Raw genomic sequence first — 21708 nt, 5'->3', positions numbered from 1 at the left:
CGTTAATGTTCAAGTATCGCTTGTTAGCAGAACTGGTCCACTCATCTGTTGTAAGACTGACGAGCTCCTTTTTTTCAACGATCCTGTCGTGAAATTCCTTCTTGGTCTGATTTTTAATTTCATCGTAGAACTCATGAATGAGTTTGATTATCGTGGATTTGGATGTTGGCAGTTTAAATCCTCTAGCTGACACTGACTCTCGAATAAACTTGCTCTTCGTAATGGCAGCAATCGATATCCCGTCCAATGCAGCTAGACGTGCAACAATCTCGCGAAGTGAACTTCGTTTCAAAAACGGATCCAACGACGATTGCTTCACGGTTGAATTAATGGACAACTTGGGCTGCTTCGCCGGTACCGGAGTTGGTTCTGCACTTGGCAAATTATGCTTATTTTTTAGATGCCGCCACAAACCACTAGTTGAAGCACCTTTGCATAACAGAATTTGCGAATACTTCAAACACTGGGCGCGCTCGTCGGGAAGTTTCTTAAAATGTTTCCACACGTCCGCCATAGTTTCTGCAATTAATTTAAGACAAATCGCGTAAGACCAACGCTTTGAAGATAAAAAAAAAAAACATTTATTCTACCTGCTTCGAGTGTGAATTACGACGCGAATCAGTATTTGTACCAGAAATATGGAACGTTATGCTTGCGAATGCAGTGAATCCAGAAGCCTCCTTTGTTATTGTTGTGTTTTTTTTCATTCCTTTTGTTTTCAAGCCTGTCACACACCAATGATGCTTATATAAGGTCTGGTGGCACGAACATTACGATGAAATCTCGACGAATATTGAAAATGGTCCTATCTGTTTATATCGATTCTTTTCACCTTTTTTCTCTTTCACTAACCACAGAGATGTAAACACAATCTCGAATATTTTTGCATAAGAGATTGAAAAAGAAAAAAATCGGGAAATCCCGGGATTTCCCGAATTGGACCCTCTACACGCAACCACACCACGAAGTTCCGCTACACACAGCCAGATGTCGCTGACGGTAGGATTGGGAGGCCATTGGGAGGTGGTGTAAAAGGAGCCATGATGGGACGAAATTGGGCTGAAGGAAAATTGATCAACGATCGAAAGCGCAAGGAAATCATCCGCCATCGTTGCTAGCCAATTGCCTGGTTAGCGGTAGTCGAAAACCAAGCTCGATAAACCCAAAACGAATATAATATACATCCGAAAACAATGCCGGGACCGAAATAGGACAAACACGGGTTCTCAATCATGTTTTTCGAGTTCGAAAGCTCCGAGTTCGAAAGCTTCTGCACATTGGACAGTAATGCCGAACAGAGTGCAAAAATGCAAGATTTGCTAAGGGAAGTCGAAACGTTGCCATCTTGCTCAATGATACGTTATACACATTATACAAATTATACCCAATATACTTGGTAAGCATTATTCAGGAAAATTAATTAGACAAAATTCATTTTCCTAGTGGATTATCGCCAAACCTATCCCGTAAACGGTCCACGTTAACTACACTGAACTGATACGAGGCTGTCCATAGCCTCTAAATGTCCCTTCGAAAGCCAATTGCCACCATTTTGGATCCCAAAATGGTGAAAGACATCTATTTTGGGTCTATACACGTCGTCCCCATTAATAGTTTACGTTAAAGCAAAGGCCGCCATCTTCAATTTCAAAATGGTGTCTAGAATCGATACCCGAGCAAAGCTGGCGATCAAATTGAAATCAAAATTTGCTGTTATGATGTAACTTATTTTGAATACCCTAGTTGATCTCATTTTGGTTGACTTAACGGTTAACACAGCAAAAATGAGAGCAAACTTTTACATTATTGAATCAAACGGAAAACTAATCTTGCTTTCAATGAAAACAATTTGATTTCTGATTTTTCATTCATAAAGTTTAACTGAATACGCGCCTGGCGTAAATATTTAGCATCCATGTTTCTCATACTGAAAGACTTGAGCTCACCCCGGGCAAGTCATGAATGATCTAAAATATGTTAAACAAAACAAATAAACAATAATCGTTAGTTGAACGACAGCTTGAATTAAATTTTAAACAAGACATTAACAGAACTTCAAGTTAAGTTGCTTTCATTTAAAATGTCCTAGCTGCATTTTTAAAGCACAATATGATATCAGACTTATGTCGTGACAATTGAAATCAAAATGAGTTTTCATTATGATAGGAACTGCAAACTTTAATATCGATTTGCTTTCATTTTGTTAACCGACTTTGCTCGGGTATCCAGCCTCTACACGTCATCTCCTCTCCGAAAACACCCATATTGTAGGGTATTTGACAGTTTTTCTTGAACCGATGGCCGCCATATTGGATTCCAAAATGACGTCTGGCATCAATTTCCGGCTTCTACACGTCGTACCCTTTCTGAAAATATCCATATTGTAGGGTATTTGACAGTTTTTCTTGAACCCATGGCCACCATCTTGGATTTTAAAATGGCGTCCGAAATCATCATCCCTTTTCCGGTTCATGTCCCCACATTGCACAGCAACATCTTATATGGACAAGCTTTCCACTCATAACATATTAAAGAAGTTCATGTCCACACTAGCGCCGCGTAGTGAGAGAGCTCTTAAATAATATGACCACCATCCGAAAGGACTTGGTTACCTGAACAACTTTGCTGAAGACAGCAACTTTCTATATGGTCAGGTTCTCGAGATACAGTTTATATAGGAAGTTCACATACACACTAGTACTGCGTAGTGAGAGAGTTCTAAACTAATATGAACACCATAAAAAAGGACATGATCACCTGAACAAGTTAGCTCGAGACAGTAACCTTCTATATGGCCAGGATTTTGAGATACAACTTATATAGGAAGCAAATGTGCACACTAGCGCTGTGTAGTGAGAGAGTTCTGAACTAATATGGCAACCATCCGAAAGGACTTGGTCACTTGAACAACTTTGTTGAAGACAGTAACTTTCTATATGGCCAGGATCACGAAATATTCTATATTGGACCTAAGATCCATATACAATAGCGCCCGTCATAAGTAACATAAAAGTGAAGTGCCTCTAGCAGTGTATTTCCCAACCTGAAATCAACCGCACAGGCTTGTTGGTCTATCCCAGCACAACAACTTTGTCCAAGACAGTATAGCTCTATATATTGAAACAAATGAGATAAATAATCCAGCACAGCCCCTATTAGTGAAAATCCCATAAGCTGTGGGTATCCTTATTCGCGGATAGCCCGGCAATAAGGATCCGGCAATAAGGGATACCGGCTATAATGAATTCGGCAATAAGGATTCCTGACTGTACATATATCTATACATAGTGAAAGATCGTTATTAGGAAACCTACTAAAATGTCCAGGTAAAAAACCCTTCAAGCCAAAACCCGAATTGTTCTCATCACTAATCACCATCATGGTATCCTATTGTGCCCACAGGACCCCGTAGTTTATAGTTAGAATTTATCTGCGGCTCCGTAGTGTTCGTCGTGTTCGACATACTGCGGTCAAACCCCGAAGTTACCGTACAAATACAACCGTAGCCAAGTATCCATTCTAGAACCACCCCAAACTTCCATATCAAGAGCGTTGGCGCCGCGAGTACACATTTTGGATCTGCCTTGAGCGTCGTGGACTCGTTATACAGTTCACGAACGACTCGGCAAACGGTACCGTGGGAGCCTCCGTAGGAGGAGAGGAGAGTGAAGTGGTTAAGAGGTGAATACCCTGGGCAACCCACAGTCGAAACCGAGGGACGATGAACGGAAGCAGATGGAAGGAGAAAGTGAAGTTGAAGGTGTAGCTGAACGGAGGATAAGGGGGCCCCCATCAACGACGTACTGTTTTCCGTACTGAGTACCAATGCTATCGACGCCAGGGAGGCAGCTCCCACCTACCTATCGATCCATCAACTCATGGACCGGGGACCAACGGCTTTACTTCCCTTACGAACGAAGGCATGATCAGAGATTTTATGCCTCAGAAAATCCCGGCGGCGCCGACTGGGATTGAACTCAGGCTTTTTGGGGTGATAGACAACCACGCTTACCACTACACTACTGGCACCACTGGACACAATTGTGTGGACAAAATATCTCTGGACTCTGGCTACAAATCATCCTACAGTTGAGATTTGCAGTTCTACAGGCTCTGAATGTTTGACTTTCACGGACCTCGATAACGTTATGTGAGGCATAAATTTGTTCTACCTAAATATCTAAGATTTTCCTAATTGTCCTGGAGTTCATATCTTAATATTTTTTTAAGCTCAATGAAATCTTGTTCGATGTCCAGCAGACTGAATTTTTGAACCCTTAGCACGTCATATAGCCTCATAATAACATCCCAAGTATCAATTATGGTTTTATGAAGGTTCTGTAGACCATAATTTAGACTTGTAGCATACTTTAAAATCTCAATAAAACTTGAAATATTACTTGGAATGTAACATATATAACTGTGTTAACAAAACAACTTTGATTCTCCAAATCACACCAGAGATCTGATCTGGAAGTTCTACACAGGCGATGAAGTATTCTACGACTTGACTAGATTGTTGATCCCGTAAAGCTTCGTGGAGCTCCATCATATCATGCGGGATACATACTTGTACTGACATAGCATTTTTGGTTCTCCGAAGTATCCTGATGTTATAATCTCGATGATCTACCGGCTCAATCAGTTTGCGTTTGACTTTCAACATTAGCAGTTCAGCTCGTGCCGTGCTTTGTGTGTGCATTTTTTTTTCTTCTCTTTGCTTGATGCGTGCTGACGTCAGGGCCCCACAAAGTCACTTTCAATCGAAAATCGTCTAGCGACGATGAAGCTGTCATCCATCACTTTCAATTGAATGTCATTCTGTCTTCTCTTCGAGCAGATCCCCGTCAACATCAACAGAACCACTTTCGATCAGTTTTCATGCTGTTTGTTTTGGCTTGACTAGTCTTCATTTCTTCTTTCATTGTCAAATGAACTTACTTTTGCATTGAAGCGAAGCTGTTCGATTCAAATTCGTACAGTTTTTATGACTTTTGTTGCTCGTTCACTCGGTTCATTTAAGCGTATGCGCATAGATCTGTGCACGTGGATGTCAAATGTATCACTGCGGGTGGGTTATTTTTTTAATCGGGGTGACGTCTAGAGATCGAAAATTGATATGCAACGCCATTTTGAATTCCAAGATGGCGGCTTCCAGCTTAAGAAAAAGTGGGAAATGCTGTCAAATACTTATCAATAAAGGTATTTTTGGAATCGGGATGATGTCTAGAGGATGAAAACCGATATCCATTTTGAAATCGAAGACGGCTGCTTCCGATTTACGAAAAAGTGGAAATACAGTCAAAACACATCAATATTGGTATTTTTGTAATCGGGATGGCGTCTAGAGGCCGGAAATCGATATTTGACGCCCATTTTGAAATCCATTCTTCCTATTTCAGAAAAAATGGGAAATGTTGATGCCGTCCCATCAATATGGATATTTTTCGAATCGGGGTGACGTCTGGAGATTGGAAATCAACATCCAACGCCATTTTGAAATCCATGATGGTGGCTTACGGTTTGAGAAAAGTTGTAAATTCTATCAAATACCCATACAAACGGTTTTTTTAGATCAGGGTAACGGCTAGAAGCCGGAAATCGATATCCAACGCCATTTTGTAATCCAAAACAAGATTCAAAGCGAGTAATTGACAAATTCCTTAAAACTAATCAGCACTGGCTTGATGCTTCAATTAGTTTTCACAATTTTGGTTTTTCTCCTATAAAACCTTCCGGTAGACCAGTGAAAAGTTTCGAAGAATGCTCTGAAAGAACAAAACAGCTCAAACCCTAGGAGCTGAGATCCACCCACTCTTCACAAGAATTAACATTTGCAGGTCAGATGAGCTTGCACGCCAAAGGGTCTACTCGGGCTGCAAGAATAATATCTCCGAAACTAAAGGTTTTGGAAGCTTTATGTCTTCTGCAATTTAGCTTCATTTTGATAGATAAACAACTTTGTTCAAAACACCATACGTCTAGGACGCTTTATTCAAAAGTTAGATTCATGCGCCATCTCTACGGGCATGTTGCAAACTAATTAAGTTATTCAGAAGAAGCGCTTAACTAAAACAAGCAGCTTTACAAAGACAGTAATCTGATTGGATGCTTCGTATTTTTTTTCTGAGAAATTCACTGATCTGGAGCAGTGTGCATCGGTTAAAGAAGTAGTGGCAGCATATCTATGGAAGCTCTACAAAAACCATCGTGATGTCATGGATTCCTTTGCAACATAGGTATCTCTTAATTTTCATTTCATTATTATATGAAACATTAAATTCTGGGTACGGAAGGGTCCACTAGGGCACCTGATTGAAGCGAAATGGATGGAGAGAGGGGGAATGTCAACTCTCTGTCATTAACATTAAGTGAATAGAGGGTGGGCTCTTTTCCTCATGCATTGGGGTATCCTCTTGTTGGTTGGCCTGTTTTTTGACCGGTTGTATGATCCTATTATTGGAAGTAGAATCTCATTTATCCACGGATGAGAGATGAACCAGCCGATGGCTGAAAGTCTCTTTAATAAAGAAAGATAAGATTATCCACGGATTCACCCAAACCGTTTTTGGCCCTTCATACGTCATGACAGGTGAGTATAAATAGAGGTTATTAAACTTGATCAAGTCTAACAGTGAGGATAGCCCACAGTTTACTGAAATTTGTCTTGCTACAGTGAGTGGCAGTTCCATATCATATCATATCGATGATCTACCGGCTCAATAAGCTACAATACGATGTCCCCACTGAATAAATGAGCCAGTGGAGTTTTCTGAAGTCACATAGCATCTAGTTGTATAAACAAAACATCTTAGGCGCTCCAAATCGACCTTAAGTTCAGTTTTTTGATAATCTACATCCTCACCAAGGTCTTTCACAATGTCTTGGCTCAGCGTAGATTTTTTTTCAAGCTTGTCGGTATCAAAGGTTTTAATAAATCAGTATTTATCGGTATTTACTGTTTTAATCAATTTTATATTTTTGTCGTTTTTGATGGCGAAAATTTAAACTTTTGGTCTGAGAACGGAAAATGTACTCTCAAGGAGAAATTGGAAGATATTTCCGCGGAATACTTGAATTAGCTTCTAAAGGAAGTCGAAAAAACTTCCAGAAAAAGAAGAAAGTAGCTCTTCTGGAAGTTTGAAGAAAGTTCTAAGAAAATTCGGAAAATCTTCCGGGAACTTCCAAGACATGCATTGAGAAGCTCCTGGGGAAAATTTAAAGAAACTTTCGGAAAAAATCGGATGATACATCCAGATGAAGCAGGAAGGTTTCAGAAATTGGATGAAAATTTCCAGAGGAAGGCAGAAGTATCTCTCAAAATTCTTCCGATAGACGTCGGATTAATCCTCCGGAGGAAGCTTATGGAGAAACTTCTGGGAGAATTATATTGATACTTCCGGTAGAAGTTTAAAGGAACTTCCTCGAGAAGACGGAAGAAACTTTATGGAGACGCTGGAAGAAATTTCCTAAGGTAGTTTGGAATACACTTTTGGAGAAAGTGGTAAACTTCTTCCTTGCGAAAGCCAGTCGAAAGAATCTTGAGAAAAGACGTTAAGAAGTTAATAACTCTGGTAGAAAGAAATTTCTGTGGGATACTGAAAGAAATTTCCGGTGGAAATCGGAAGAATCGAAAGTTAGGGCAATATTCCGAGAAAATGGAAGAATCTTTCAGGCGAAGCCAAAAAAAGCAAGGAACGTTTGATCGAGGTTTTAAAGCATTAGACAAAGCTAAATCATGGTCTACAGAACCCTAATAAAACCAGAATTGTTACTTGGGTAGGGAAGTCGAAATAACTTTCCGGAAGAAATCAGAAAATAAAAATTCCAGGAAAAGTTGGAAGCATTGAATAATAAAGAATTTTTTTATAATCCTAAGGAAAAGATGAAATTTGATCAATAGAGTTTATGATTGTAAAATTCACCCAAATGAATATGTACCACTTTGGCGGTTTATATATTCTGAACTTTTTACTGTGTAGGCATCTGATGGTCCCCGTTGCAAGTGTCGTACATTGGAAGGCACAACAGCATGACATATGGGGCTGCCTTTTCCTTATCAGAAAGGTGCTACGGCTCGGGTTCAGGTTGTTGGCGATTTGTTTTAGGTCGCTGTTTGTGTTTATACGGAAACGGCAGCCTGTGGACTCGAATGTCAAAGGAGAAAGAATGTTCCGGCGGTATTTGTGTTTGGTATCAGTAGCCGTTGTTTGTTGAAAGTTTTTATTCAGAACAATCCTGTTTGTTTCAGTTTGAATGTTAAACAAGCGGCTGAGAAAATGGTTTTAGTTGATAGGCAGCTTTGATGCTTGAACATAATGATTCAAGCCAGCTACTCACCAGACCTGCTACTCTAAGATATGTAGGTATTTAAGCTTTCCAGCAAAGCAAGATTCGAGCTCGGTGAATGAAATATAGTGAAGTCATTGCTCCATACACTGACTTCGTACAATGCAAACCGGTTCTACTAATGTCTCGACAATCAATGGGTTAAAATTGAAAGTTCACTTTCATGCATAGGTTGAAATCAAACCACGCCGGCGACGTCCGTTCGTGTTCATTCGATAGCCGCGGAGTGAAGCAGAGCAGTCACCGCCGCGCCGCCAAGCACACAAAGCCAATGACATGTGGGCTTAACCTCGCCTCGCCGCTTATTGACTGTCCTGATCCAAACACTTTCAATTGTTGATCTACTCGAGTGCCATAGGCCAGTCTAGTCAAGTCTATAAATTGTAGGGCGAAGCTTTAGTAATTAGTGAACCAAACAAATGATTTGCATTCACTCTACATTAGTGAAAGTGGGCCCCAAAAAGCGAGGAGAGCGTTGCCGATTTACGACCGCTTACAATTGCAACTACCTTTTTTTTCTCCAGTACTTAATGCCTTCGGTAGTCGGCCATTCATCTCCATCTATCTCGGTCGACTGATGAACGACTCCACCATATATTTTCACCACCCCCGCCCTGAGACAGATATGCCTGTGCCGGGTGATGATGAGCGACCTACATCGGGGAACTTGGATTTTCCTTCACGCTATTAGCTATTTAGTTGATGATGCTGGTGGATACGACGCCATTGTTCGGTGAAAATGATCCGAAAGGGTATAATTGGTACCGCCCGCCCTCCGCCGCAGATAGTTTGGGAGACGCATTAGCTTGGTTTTGTTTTTCTGCATTATTCTTTCCGTATTGCATCCTCGTCGTCGTCGTCGTCGTCGTCGTCGTCGTCGTCGGTATGGCGTGCGAATTTTGTTAGACGAAACGCTTTGACTGACAGTGACTTTCAAACGATTTTCGTGTTTGAAAGTTACTGTTGGGGTGAATTTAGATTGTTTGAAGAGAAGAACATAGGCCTGGGAGGCGAGAGGGGTGAATTGAGACCTTTAGGGCCATTTGGTGGATGGGTTTAATGCTTGGCTATTATTTATCCATTCACGGTCATTCTCCATATGGTGCATGATATTTAAGAGGATCATTTACTGGAACGAGCTCTTTTTCTTTGTGGCGAAGGTTTGTTGATTTCCAAACGACGGTTGCTCGACACGAGATCCAAATGAATACGCTTATAGTTAGTGGCCAAATGGTTCTATTTGAAGATTAAATGAATAAACACCGTTCGGTGAGACAGCAGTGAATTCAATGTTTAAATCTGTGTTAGAGAAAGCACTTTTCGCAGTCAATCAGTGACAATTTTCATTATTATAGCAACAGTTGCACATTCGTGCAATTTTCAGTAGTGACCTTTTTAAAATTGATAAATTGTTGATTTTATCAGATTAGTAGACGACATTCCAATCTGTTGACTTGTTTAGAATTAATATCCATCCGCTATTGACAGAGTTATAAGAGGTCAAATCCTGACCACTTTTCGTAGCGCGGTCGATTTAGGTTTTTTTTTTTCAATTGCACCCCCAATATGTAGCTGAAAGACGTAATCATACGTCAAAAATATTCTTATAACGCTGGTACTTCATGAGCAGGGATGCCAGATTTCTACAACACTATTTTGAACGTAAGCCTTGCATCTTGAAGTAATTAGAATGTTGCAGATTGAAGTGAAGTTCATATTTAATAACAATGTTTGTTTTTGTAATTCAAAGCTATATCATTATCAAACTGTTATATTAGAGTGCATTGGCACATTATAAGTGCGACGAAAAGGGTGAAAACGCTAATAAAAGTACGCTTTTACGTTAAATCGTTTCGGTGCTTTGGTCGCACTTTTTCCTTGAGTTATATCGAAATAGTTCGCAAAAGACCCCAAGACAATAGAACATCAAAGCGTTAGAGTGAGAGTTAGAGATGCAAATTACAATACATTTTTTTTTTATAAAATAGCTTGAGCTAGCAACAGAGAACCATTTGGACTGTTGAAAGTCTAGCAACAATATTTGGTGAGTTGAGCTGCTTTTTCAGCCAAAAAGGCATATTAAGCTTTAAATTTGTAAATCTAATGAATCCTTAGCAACCTATGCCCAGATAGTGTATAGCATTCACTTATCTTTTAATACTTGGTTTATAAATAGTTATTCACCGATCATCTTCAAGATCCGCAGCCTAGAGTCGCACGTGGTTTTGACTATCTTGCAATGGTGTTTGAAGAAGAGCAACCGGTAAAGGTTGATGCCAACAACTTTCAGTTGATTCGTCCTCGGTACAGCTGCACGGTCGATGAAGATATCGGCGTAGAAAATGATTTACGCCCACTTGTCGACAGTTTTTGCTACGATACAGAGGACGATCCTTATTCCACAAGCAAAATATCGTCCGCATAGAGAAGCACGGTGACAGTATGCGGCACCACTCTGAAAATCGCAATAAGGAATAACGTGACGGACAACACTGACACTGACTCCGTTCTCCAATGGAATGTTCTTCCACGTTCACCCGGAAAAACCTGTCGGCGTCGAAGCTGTTCAACACGTTGAACATGCGCCCACCAATCTGTCACGTCCACAGAGTGCGCAAGATACCGTACCGCCAAGTGGTGTCGTACGCTTTCGACAGATCAAGCGATCCGAAGCAGAGTTCGTCCCGATTTGGCAATGACCTATCCAACTTCGCCAAGTATGTATCGACGCCTCTGCTAGCTCTAGAGGCGTGCTGCCTCCAACTCAGTCGTCAATCTGCGGTTCACGATACGTTCGAACACCTTTGCGATACAAAGTGATAGGCTGGAAAGCAGCAGGTCTAGATTCAGAACAGTTTGGCTTCGGAATCGGCACTATTATTCCGGTTCGCCAGCTGATAGCTGTTTATAGTAGAAGCTGCAACAGCGCGATTTTTACGGATACAGGCAGACGTTGGATCTTCGGATACCCTAAAGAGTCAGGACCTGTAGAGACACTACGTCCTTTGTCGAGTGCCCACAGAAGCTCATCCAGAGTGAAGTCCGTGTTATACATGTCGTCGGTGTCCGGAAGAAATTCCACGTGATCCCGTTCCTCTCTTTCCTTGAGGTCGCCGATCTCTTACAGTAGTGCTTGGCCAGTTCTTCTGTTATTTCTTCCGCCTTCTCCGTGTAGCCATCGGATCGCTTGATAACCACCTTGCTGTAACCACCTTGCTGTAACCGCCTTGCTGTAACCGCCTTGCTGTAACCGCCTTGCTGTAACCGCCTTGCTGTAACCGCCTTGCTGTAACCGCCTTGCTGTAACCGCCTTGCTGTAACCGCCTTGCTGTAACCGCCTTTCTGTAACCGCCTTGCTGTAACCGCCTTGCTATAACCGCCTTGCTGTAACCGCCTTGCTGTAACCGCCTTGCTGTAACCGCCTTGCTGTAACCGCCTTGCTGTAACCGCCTTGCTGTAACCGCCTTGTGCTTCTCAGGGTGTTCATCGTCCGCCACATTTCTGCCGGTGTGCTGTTAGGTGATATTTTTTTGGACAAAGTCCTTCCACGAATGTTCCTTAGCTTCCTTCACTGCCTTCGCTTCCTGGAACTGCTTCAAAACATCCGCTGTGCCCGATCCCGCTGTGCTGATGCGCTACAGTGCTCTCAGAATTTTTTGACACCGCTTAATCGCCGTTGTCACTTCCAGGCTTGATGTTGCTGGAAGCAGAGCTGGTAAATATCACGGCCGTTATTTGACAATGAGAAAACAGGCCCTCTCACTAACACGAGACGAAATTACCTATCATTAGCTTTCTTGTCATTTTCCAATGATCAAGCACTCATGAGAATAATTCTTATGCGGTTTTGACATCAACATTTCTAACTGATTTAGACGAATTTCAGCAAGAAACCGTATGTAGTCGGTAGAGTAAATACATTATTAAGATTTCCTCGGTACAAGTAACTTTTTTTTTTTTTTTTTCTTTATTTTAGAGATTTTTAGCCTGAGGCTAGTTCATCTCTTGGTACAAGTAACTCTAATAGCAATAAATGAGCTAGTAATTACGATGATCACAACGCTGTCAGATTTTGAAGAAAATCTTGCTCGGTATGACATTGTTGTTGTCTAGCTCGGTATGACATTGCTGGGAACTAGAAGGGATGTATATCGATACCATCGTTATTGGTATCGGAAGATAGATACGAACTGCAATAGCTTGGAGGCCGCAGTCGATTTCGATGCGTTCGAATGGTACTCCTTCGCGGATTGCAAGACCCACTCCCTGTTGCCAATACCGACGCACGGAGGGGTATTTGTTCTTCGCTAGCTGGCCAAAAGTCGATTTCTCAAAATAAGCCAAACCAGATTCTGAATGCATGCATTGTATACTTCAGAGGTAGGGTAACAATGCCCTGTACTCATTATTTATTTTTCTTAACTGACCGCGTTGTGGCATCAGTTCAAACTTGCCTGTTGTTGGATCGTGTTGGTTTGATAGAAAAAATCGTTACACAGTGCCATTGTTTTCGTGTCTCTACTTGTTGTTGGGATAATCACATTAATTTGCAAACATGGATAGTGATCAAGCAGGTATTGAAATATTTTTCAGCTGAAGACATCAGCTAATTTCACTTAGTTTTAACTTAGTAGAAGCACTTTATGAAAATCTTGACTTCAAGTGTTATTTGAACTATAAAATAAATATATCGTGATGCAAAAATTGACTTATCCAGTAAAGCCGTATATGAGGTATTATATGTACATGTGTATAGAAGATTATAGCAAAAAATCAGCTGCGATTAATTGTGATCTTTCGACAAATTGGAAAATTAAGATGGCGTGTCCATATAGGTGAATTTATCAAAAAATGTGCACAAATGCAGTTATTGACATTTTCATTCATTATATGGTGGTAGTCTAGGCGGCCAAAGTCAAAGGGAGGGGAGTCAGGTATTGTTTTTGTCTCGTTTCATAATTCCATCAGGTGCGCGTGGATATGGATTCTGATACGAGTGTGTTCCAAACTTCATTTGTACCGTTGAGAATAGTTTGTGGATCCAATGCAAAAATAATTTGGCAAAACCCAACTCCATCTTCACATCGCTACTGTCACCCAATCCTCATTAGGTTTATCAAGGAAACATCTGTGGTAATTAATGAAGAGATCAGATATATTGAAAATGCAATTAATTCGCTACGGCCGACAAAAGTTGCATTAAATGGCAAGTAGTTCACTATTAGACATACTTTTATGCTCACTATGGTTGACGGGAAAGTGTGTAATGCTGCAACTGAAACGACATCAACGATGAAATGTTATATGTCTGGCGTAACTTCAAAGGAATTCAATAATCTTGGTGTTAAAAAGGAAATCAACACAGATTCTCTTAAATTCGAATTATCCATTCTTCATGCCGGGATTCGTATTTTCGAGACAATTTTACATCTTTCTTACAAGTTGCCGTTAACTGGCAATGAAAAGGAAATCGTCAAAGAAAGAAAAGAACACATTCAAGAAAACTTCAGAAAGAAATTAAGACTCCTTTTAGATTTTTCAAAACCAGGCTTTGGAAATTCGAATGATGGCAACACTAGTCGAAAATTCTTTGCTGATCCGGAACTCAAATGCAACTCAAATAACAGGTTTAATTTGATCTACCGGCTTTAAGTTATATTGGAGACACTAGCTAGTGGTGTTAAAATTGACTCCAACTCACTCTGCATGCCATTTTAATCTACAGTACCATTGTTATAGAACATGCACTGCTACCAATAGGGCAGTTGTCAGAAGAAACTGTAGAATCGAGAAACAAATATTTAAGATTATACCGCCAAAAAATTTCCAGAAAGTTCTCAAGACAGGCTTGCAACATGGATGTACTGAATATACTTATGCTTCTTAGTTCTGATCCTGTAATCACAGGTAAACAACGTACGTGAAAGTAAATAAATATTCTTTTAGGAATAATAAAAATCCTGCGAAAAAAGTCAAAGGCATTGACGACAGAAACATTACAAATGTTACTCCAAGAGGATCTCATCCAAGAAAGCCAAGATCGGCTGAAAAAATTAGGGATGGAAGAAAGATATGAAACAAACGTTTCTAGTGAACAAGCAAATGTCTTCTCAAATTCGGAATGAGGTTTTTTTCGTTTAATTTCATTTTGTTACTTGCTGTTTTTGTTTGTTTTTGAATTGTTGAATAGGGGAAATGGGTGTAATGTCGGCCTAAATGCCCCGAATTTGGGCCCATACATAAATTCAGCAATCGACTAAATTTTCAATAGTTGCCAAAAATATCCATTAGTAACGTCCCAATGACGCGTTCATCTAATCTAGAAAAAGTTCTTTAACTATTTGTTTTTATATTACTTCTGCGTGAAGTCAACGATTTACATAGTTGAAGATGCTAATTTCAAATAACAGACTAGAGTGGTAATTTTTATGCGATAGATCAGGAGATGGCAGTGTGAAATTGTATATATAGAGAGTAGAATGCGAGCTAGGACAACTTTTATGAATGAAGGTACAAATCGGTTTGATGATCTCTCTCTTTACCAAACTCCCCCGTTGGAGAGGGATGGTGAGGGGTATCCCTCCCCGCCACCACTGGCAAAAAGAGATGATCACCGACACGCTCAAGTACCGACGATGTGTTTGAAACAGTTCTATCGATTTTTACCGCACTCAAGTTGTTATCTGAAGGAAGTCATCCAGTCGTAGGTTTGGAAATGTCCGCGATTGTTACCTCTACCACGGTATGTGTTCCTGTCATCGTCGAAATTGGCATCTTCAAATAGATAAAGTTGATAAATAGTTGATTTTTTGCGATGGGCTCTATCTTAGATCCATAGGCCAACATTAGAGCCATTTCCCCTATGTTGTTGCTCGTTGTAATGTAATTATTTTCTTAAGGTGAAAGTTGATGGAATCCACAAATGGCCGCTTTTATGTTTAATTTGCCTTACCACTTTGAATTTTTGGCGGCACAAATCTCAGAAACTACAAAGTTTCCGTGCGTGAAATTGTAATGACATGTATGCTGCAGTGCAGCAAAAGAGTGATTAAAATTTGGCACACGAAATCTTCTGAGATCTTTGCCGCCAAAAATTCGAAGTGGCAAGGCAAAATAAACAAAATAGCGACCATTTGTGGATTCCATCATCTTTCTCTTTAAATCTCAAATCTAAATATGAATATCTTGTTCTCCTTCAGCTGAACTTATTTTACAATGACTGATTGTACAATGTCAAAAAAATCTTAATTTTTTTACATTCTTTTAATTTTTACACCTGCGGCCAAGAAAATAGCATCATAGGTGGATTTTCATATAAATTAGCCAACTTTTATGTAATTTTGTTTTGTTATTATCAATTATTCTGAAATTGTTATGAGGGGGAGAGGTAGCTCATCGATTCTTCCGGTTCGCCTCCTAGCATCGTGCTATAAGGTACCAGGCGATAACCAGGGTAGTTGATCGATAGCTCGATGACGTCATTTCGTTGGCGTCTGCAATGGGAAATTCTCATAGCAGGCGTTGACGATGGGACGTTGTCGAGTTGTTGAATAGCAACTATCGTGGTAACTCACCGATTACCTGTCGATCTGCCAAATTTGGAAAGACGTCTGCATTGAATTGTCTCATAGAATAATATTCCGCCCACTATATCACAAGAAATTGCGAGTAGCTGAGTGGAATGGAGATAAGTTAAGCATTGGGTACAGGACCAAGTCTCCCCTGGGAAGATGAGTGCAATAGAATCATCAAGTTGCCATAAGGCACGGAATGACACTATTGCATGGCTGGGTATTCAAAATCTTCCATTCGTTAGTCATTTCAGGTGGATTAGAACAGGTTTAGGTGGGCGTTGGCCAGATTTGGATTTTTCAGATGTAATCCTGGATAGGACCCTGTCATTGAACGTCGCGTGAAAGTGGAACTTAATGAAAGCCTAAGTACTTTTTCGTAGTTTTTAGTTTTCGGATTTGAAAGATCGTCGGTTACAGTGGCCTGCTTACTGAGCCGAAAAACGTGGTCCCAGGTCCTTACATATCAAAGAGATTTATGGTAAAATCGCTTGTGTATCGTGTATTTTGCGAAACTCGTTGTTGTCGTTGGTTCCGGGTTTGAATGGATACACAAATTTGAGAAACGGTATTATGTGATATGAGGGGCTTGGTGGCCTTAGAGCAACCGGTGAGTCTATGAGTCTAATCTCAGGCCCATCCACATTCAAGATTCGTCAATCGTTTTATTAGTTAATATGACTACATGGTAATAACAGCAACTCGGTGATTAAAAAGGTGCTCGTCTGCCTAGTGGCAAACGTTTTTGCTTACTGAACAGAAGACCTAGGGTTTAGTCCCAAGCTCCTTCGCGTTATATGATCGTTAGGACATCAATTCAGCTTATCGTTTACCAAAACGAACCCTGCTGCAAACCCAACCCTCTTATCCAACATCCCAGTGATTCCTCGTGGAAGTGCAGAGGTGTTCTCGGCTTCCATCAAAGCGAGAGTCACGTCAACACAATCATTCCCATTCCTTTTTTGACCTGTGTTCGGGCGCGGCTGGCGCTGGTATTGCCTAATTTAAGATCACCAGTTTTTACACATTGAGGATGATTGCTAGTCCCAAGCAGCGTCTATTGGTTCTCTGTGTAATTACAGCTGATCTGGCGAACGCATAGAGAACCATTTGAAAGCTACAATAAAAGCTATTTAGTAACAATAAAAACCCTTTCCGAGCCATTTCCCCTAGCCGCATGCTGAATCAACTAGGAAAGCATCAGGCAAGATAGAAAAGGATTTATGAATCCGATCTTATCAACATAATTAAAATAGAAACTGATGATATAAAAATCTTGTTGAATATCCAAATTTATTACAATAGTTCTCATTAAGTGGCCTAGTTTTAAGTGTCATATTAAATTTTACATGAAAGTACGTGAAAACTTCGAAAAAATTAAGTTCACCCTCGTGTTTTTTGTGTCGATTTGACTAATTATTAAACATAAAAAAAAATATATATTCTTCAGATCGAGCTTGGCCGCGAAGGAAATATTGATTGAAAATCGAAGATTGTAAAAAATAAGCAAACTAATTGTAACATGGCGGTGGCATAAAAGTTGATTTTCATGGGTCATTTGTGAAAAAGTTGTTTTGCTCTCAAGAATTCCTTAACAAATTAATAAGGTTTTTAAATGGCTTTTATGAAGAAAACTTGCAGGCTGAATTGTATTTATCTAAAGCCATTTTGCGTGATCCTAACCCGTTCAGATTTATGGCAGCATTTATGGAGGTAAAGTTGCCTGGAAAAAGTTAAACGTTTGTTTATCTTTCGATAGTTGCGCTGAGTTGCGTGAGATCCAGGATTCTTCCAGGTGATTTTCTCCCGATGGATTGGGAGCAGTTACTCAGATAGTTTGCGATACTGTTTTACAACATTTCGGATTTCGCAAGTGCACCATCTAATGATGCAGAGATGTACGGTTGAATGAAATTTTCGAAGAGTCTTTCGCCGAATAAAATCGCTGCTTTGGATCGGAAACCAGCTAATCTCCGCTAACTAACAGTTTCAGTGGTTTGCTGTCGGTTGTTATTTCAATTGTCATCGCAAGATCTGGAGAAGGCTGGTATGTTTTTCAACTTTAGACAATGTTTTATGAGTTCGAGGGCCCCGTTCACTTTACTCTTCTCCGACAGATGGTCAGTCATTGGTGGTGTGCTGGTTCTTCTAAGGAGTAAATTTATCTGAAATTGACTTGAATTTTTCATCATACTTCGTCTATCCTTCGAGATTTCCTTGTCATAAATTTGGCATCATACACACTTAGAAAATAATACCGAACTCGGTTTGATTTCAACCGAGTTTTTATCTGCTGAACGCTCGGTAGTCTGCTCGGTTCAAAGAGGAATAACCGAGCAGTCGTTAGTTCTTTTTGTACCCACAATCTGTCAAAGTTACCGAAAATCTCGGTTGACGAAAAATAAATTTAAGCAGAAATTACCGAACATCGGTTCACTCAAGAACTACCGAGTGCTGTCAAACAAACCGACCCACCTGTTGTAATTACGGAATTCGGTTCTTTTGGGCAGCGCTCGGTTTTCACTTCAAATCCTGCTTTAAATTTGGATTAAGGATACGTTGCTTCGAATTTTCATAAAAATAAAACCAGTTTTGTCAAAGAAATGTATGAAGTGTGTTTATTTTATTTGTTTTGGGATGCAGAAATGTGATTTTATAATTGCAAATTATTAAAAAAAGAAGCTGTTCAAAAAGGAACCGTCGCTACCATGAGAAGGAGAGGCTCAATCGAGCGAAACTAAAAATTTCTCACATGTAGTGCTCATACTACCTACACGATAGACTGCGCCGGCAAGAAAGGAATGGAACTGCTTGTCCTGTTGCGGTGGTTCCAAACCGAATGCAGTAAACGAACCGAACCAAACCTCAAATGCAGACGCAACGTCAAGTTGGACATTGACCAACATTGATCCCAAACAGACGGCAAAGTCTGCTGAATCCTCCATGAACGCTCCTCGGCAAATCAATACCGGGCCATTCTTATCAGTGGGAAAATCATCTTCTGGCTGAAAATAAAAATTAAAGGTACTTGTATAATACGATAACCTATCCAATAGGCAATCTAATAATCTTACACTTATCCACTCCATGACGCCAGCCAATGGATTTTTCTTGGTAGCATCATTGATTTTATTTCGCTTAACACCACGTGATGGGCATTTAGCACGGATTATTGCCAGCGCTCTGATGAATTCTATGGGAAATTAATTATCTAAATGTGTGGACTCATTGAAGCTTTAAACGCAACTTACTGTTTTTCAACTCCACGAACATATCAGCGTACTGCTTAAGGATCTTATTCTGTAATTCTTCCCAGTGATCGGTGAACGACTTCGCTCCAGGCTTGATTTTTGTAAATTCCAGTTTGATCTACAGAAATAAATTATTAATATTCGATCTACCAAATCTCAAGTACAGTTTTTGTATAGGTCCTGACAAGGGTGTGAATATAGTAAAATAATCAGATTGTTTTTATCTATCAAAGAAATCACAGAGCCTATTGAAAAAGTACTCATGAGATTATTCAATATACACTTACAAGTTCTCCATTAAAGGCACCAATCACGGGAAAATCTTTCAAATATTCCACCAAAGTCCCCGCTGTACGTTTTTGTTGTCGACTTGCAAATGTTTTCTCCCATAGTTCAACAATTCTCACCTTAGATTGAACATTTGGAACAATGAACTTCAATTCAAGCACCTGAAATTTGTAAGAAAATATTAATCGTTTACCCATTTTGATATTTACCTTTAAATTTACAAGGTCCTCCATATTGTCATCTTCTTGTTCAAGAGTCGCATCAATTTCATTTGTATGGCTGAATTCACCAAGTTTTCGGCGTTTGATTATGCGTTCATCTGACTGCCTTGCCACATTCTCCATTCTGTAATATACACTGCCAGCATGACGGTTCAGCCCTCTTCCGTGGGGATGGAACCACAGCGACTAAAAACGAACGAGATTCAGTTTACAAGACAAACTTTCTACTATTTGGCAAACAGTGTTTGTGTCGAGGTTTGTGCTACTGCCGTAGTTGACATTGTTTATGAAACGTAGTGTAAAGCCAATGAGCTGGATTACCGAGGTGAAGCAATCACACACACAACTGAGTGACAACACTGTATAGAAGAAGCATCAAAGGAAAAGGAAGGGACAAACAATAATTCTAGATTGATTTTAGAATGGGTCCTATCTCCATTTTTCGATCAAAGAATCGATTAACTTTATTCGGTTTCTACCGCAACCTGAGCGATGGATTTGAAATATTTACACATGCAATCAAATCTCAAACCTTGAACTGTTGATTGCATGGATCAGTATTGCAAATCCATCGCTCAGATCGCGGTAGAAAGCGAATAAAGTTAATCGATTATTTAATTGACAAATGAAAATGGGACCTATTCTAAAATCAATCGAGAATTGTTGTAATTTAATTATTGATCGATATTAATCTCGTGTAACATTTGAAAAGCGCCTATCATTGTTGATCAAGCTATCATTCAAATTAGAGCGCCTTTATTAGTAGAGTAACATGTCAAAATTGGAACAACCGATTAGGTGTCATTTCCATACAAATCGCCGTTTCAATCCAGCAGAAGGCTTGTCAAATGACTGAGATGACGTCGCTCTACTAATTCAGGCACTCTAATTCAAATAATACGCGATACAATCCACAAAATTCGTGAGAGAAAAACGATGAAGAGAATCGATCAACAATAATATTCCCTTTTCAAATGTTGCGCGAGAAATTCGACCAATTTTTTGTCCATTTCAATTCCTTTGCCTTTGACGCTTCGCATTGCTTGCTTTACACTAAGTTTCGTAAACAATGTCAACTACGGCTGCAGCACAAACAATGTTTTCCAAATACATAGTAGAAAGTTTCAATATATTGCTTATTAATTATTGGTGATAATTAACGCTATTAGTTAAAACTGTTGACTTACTTGTGGAATCTCGGCATTCTTCGAACTCAGTGCAGGATATGTTTCAACCAGTGACAAGGCGATCTGATTTTTGTAGAAGTTGCTGGCGTGCCTGGAAACAAACAAACAAATCAATAATTAGCTATGCTTGTATTAATCAGAAACATCGTCAGCTAGGTTTTCGTTTAAACTAATAAATTACAAAATAACGTTCAATAGATTTCTAGGAACAAAGTGATTACTTACGTTCCATACAATGATTTCAAGCAATCGCAAAGAAGTGCTGTGATTTGTCTTCGAATCGTTTCCTTGGGTCGTCCACCTTCTTTCAGTAGTTCCATGATGCATATTCCGTTGTCGGTTCGATCAAATACCCGATCAATATTGATTTTCTAGAATATATAGAAACAAATATACGTTGATTGAATGACCCACATATAATATTGATACGTTTCAAACCTGCTCCAAGATGATCCCTTCATACGGATTGTTTGCATTGTTCACCCTTCTGGACACATCAGCTTGTTCATGATAATCAGCGTCAACCATAGTGTCCTCAAGCCATTCTTCCGTGCTCTTAGTTTCATCGTAATTTCTGTACTGTGTTTGTATCTTCTGTATAGTTTTGATCATTTTTGTAGTGAGTCCGAGTCTGGTAAAGTCATGTTCGTTCAGTGATAGAAACATTTGTAAGTTGTCGATCTCTTCCTTAGCTGAAAAAGAATTACTGCCATTAAATATTCTAAAGTTCCAACAGAGTTATTTGTTAACTACTTGTACTAATAATCTTGATTGTACACTCGCCGTGAAATGTACTTCTTCGGACTGTCGTATGGTGACCAGAATGAAAATATTGAATGCG

General features: G+C 39.8%; 2 protein-coding genes across 2 annotated transcripts in view; one reads left to right on the top strand and one right to left on the bottom strand.

The window, feature by feature from the left end:
* Positions 1–21708, top strand: part of LOC135701297 (uncharacterized) — a 207213-nt gene that overhangs the window by 117945 nt on the left and 67560 nt on the right. The window lies entirely within an intron of this gene.
* LOC135701296 (uncharacterized) lies at positions 18556–21256 on the bottom strand. The gene is made up of 5 exons (XM_065222033.1): positions 21093–21256; positions 20868–20958; positions 19681–19866; positions 19459–19620; positions 18556–19289 (listed from the first exon to the last, which is right to left on the bottom strand). Exons 1-5 carry the CDS (start codon positions 21185–21187, stop codon positions 19146–19148), a joined length of 678 nt encoding a protein of 225 aa, XP_065078105.1. The 5' UTR covers positions 21188–21256; the 3' UTR covers positions 18556–19145.

The sequence above is a fragment of the Ochlerotatus camptorhynchus genome, unplaced genomic scaffold (assembly GCF_037179485.1).
Source record: "Ochlerotatus camptorhynchus isolate MF236.1 unplaced genomic scaffold, CSIRO-AGI_Acam_v1.1 ptg000154l, whole genome shotgun sequence".
NCBI lineage: Eukaryota > Metazoa > Arthropoda > Insecta > Diptera > Culicidae > Ochlerotatus > Ochlerotatus camptorhynchus.
The sequence above is the reverse complement of the archived record's forward strand: the minus strand, read 5'-3'. Positions and strand labels throughout refer to the sequence as shown.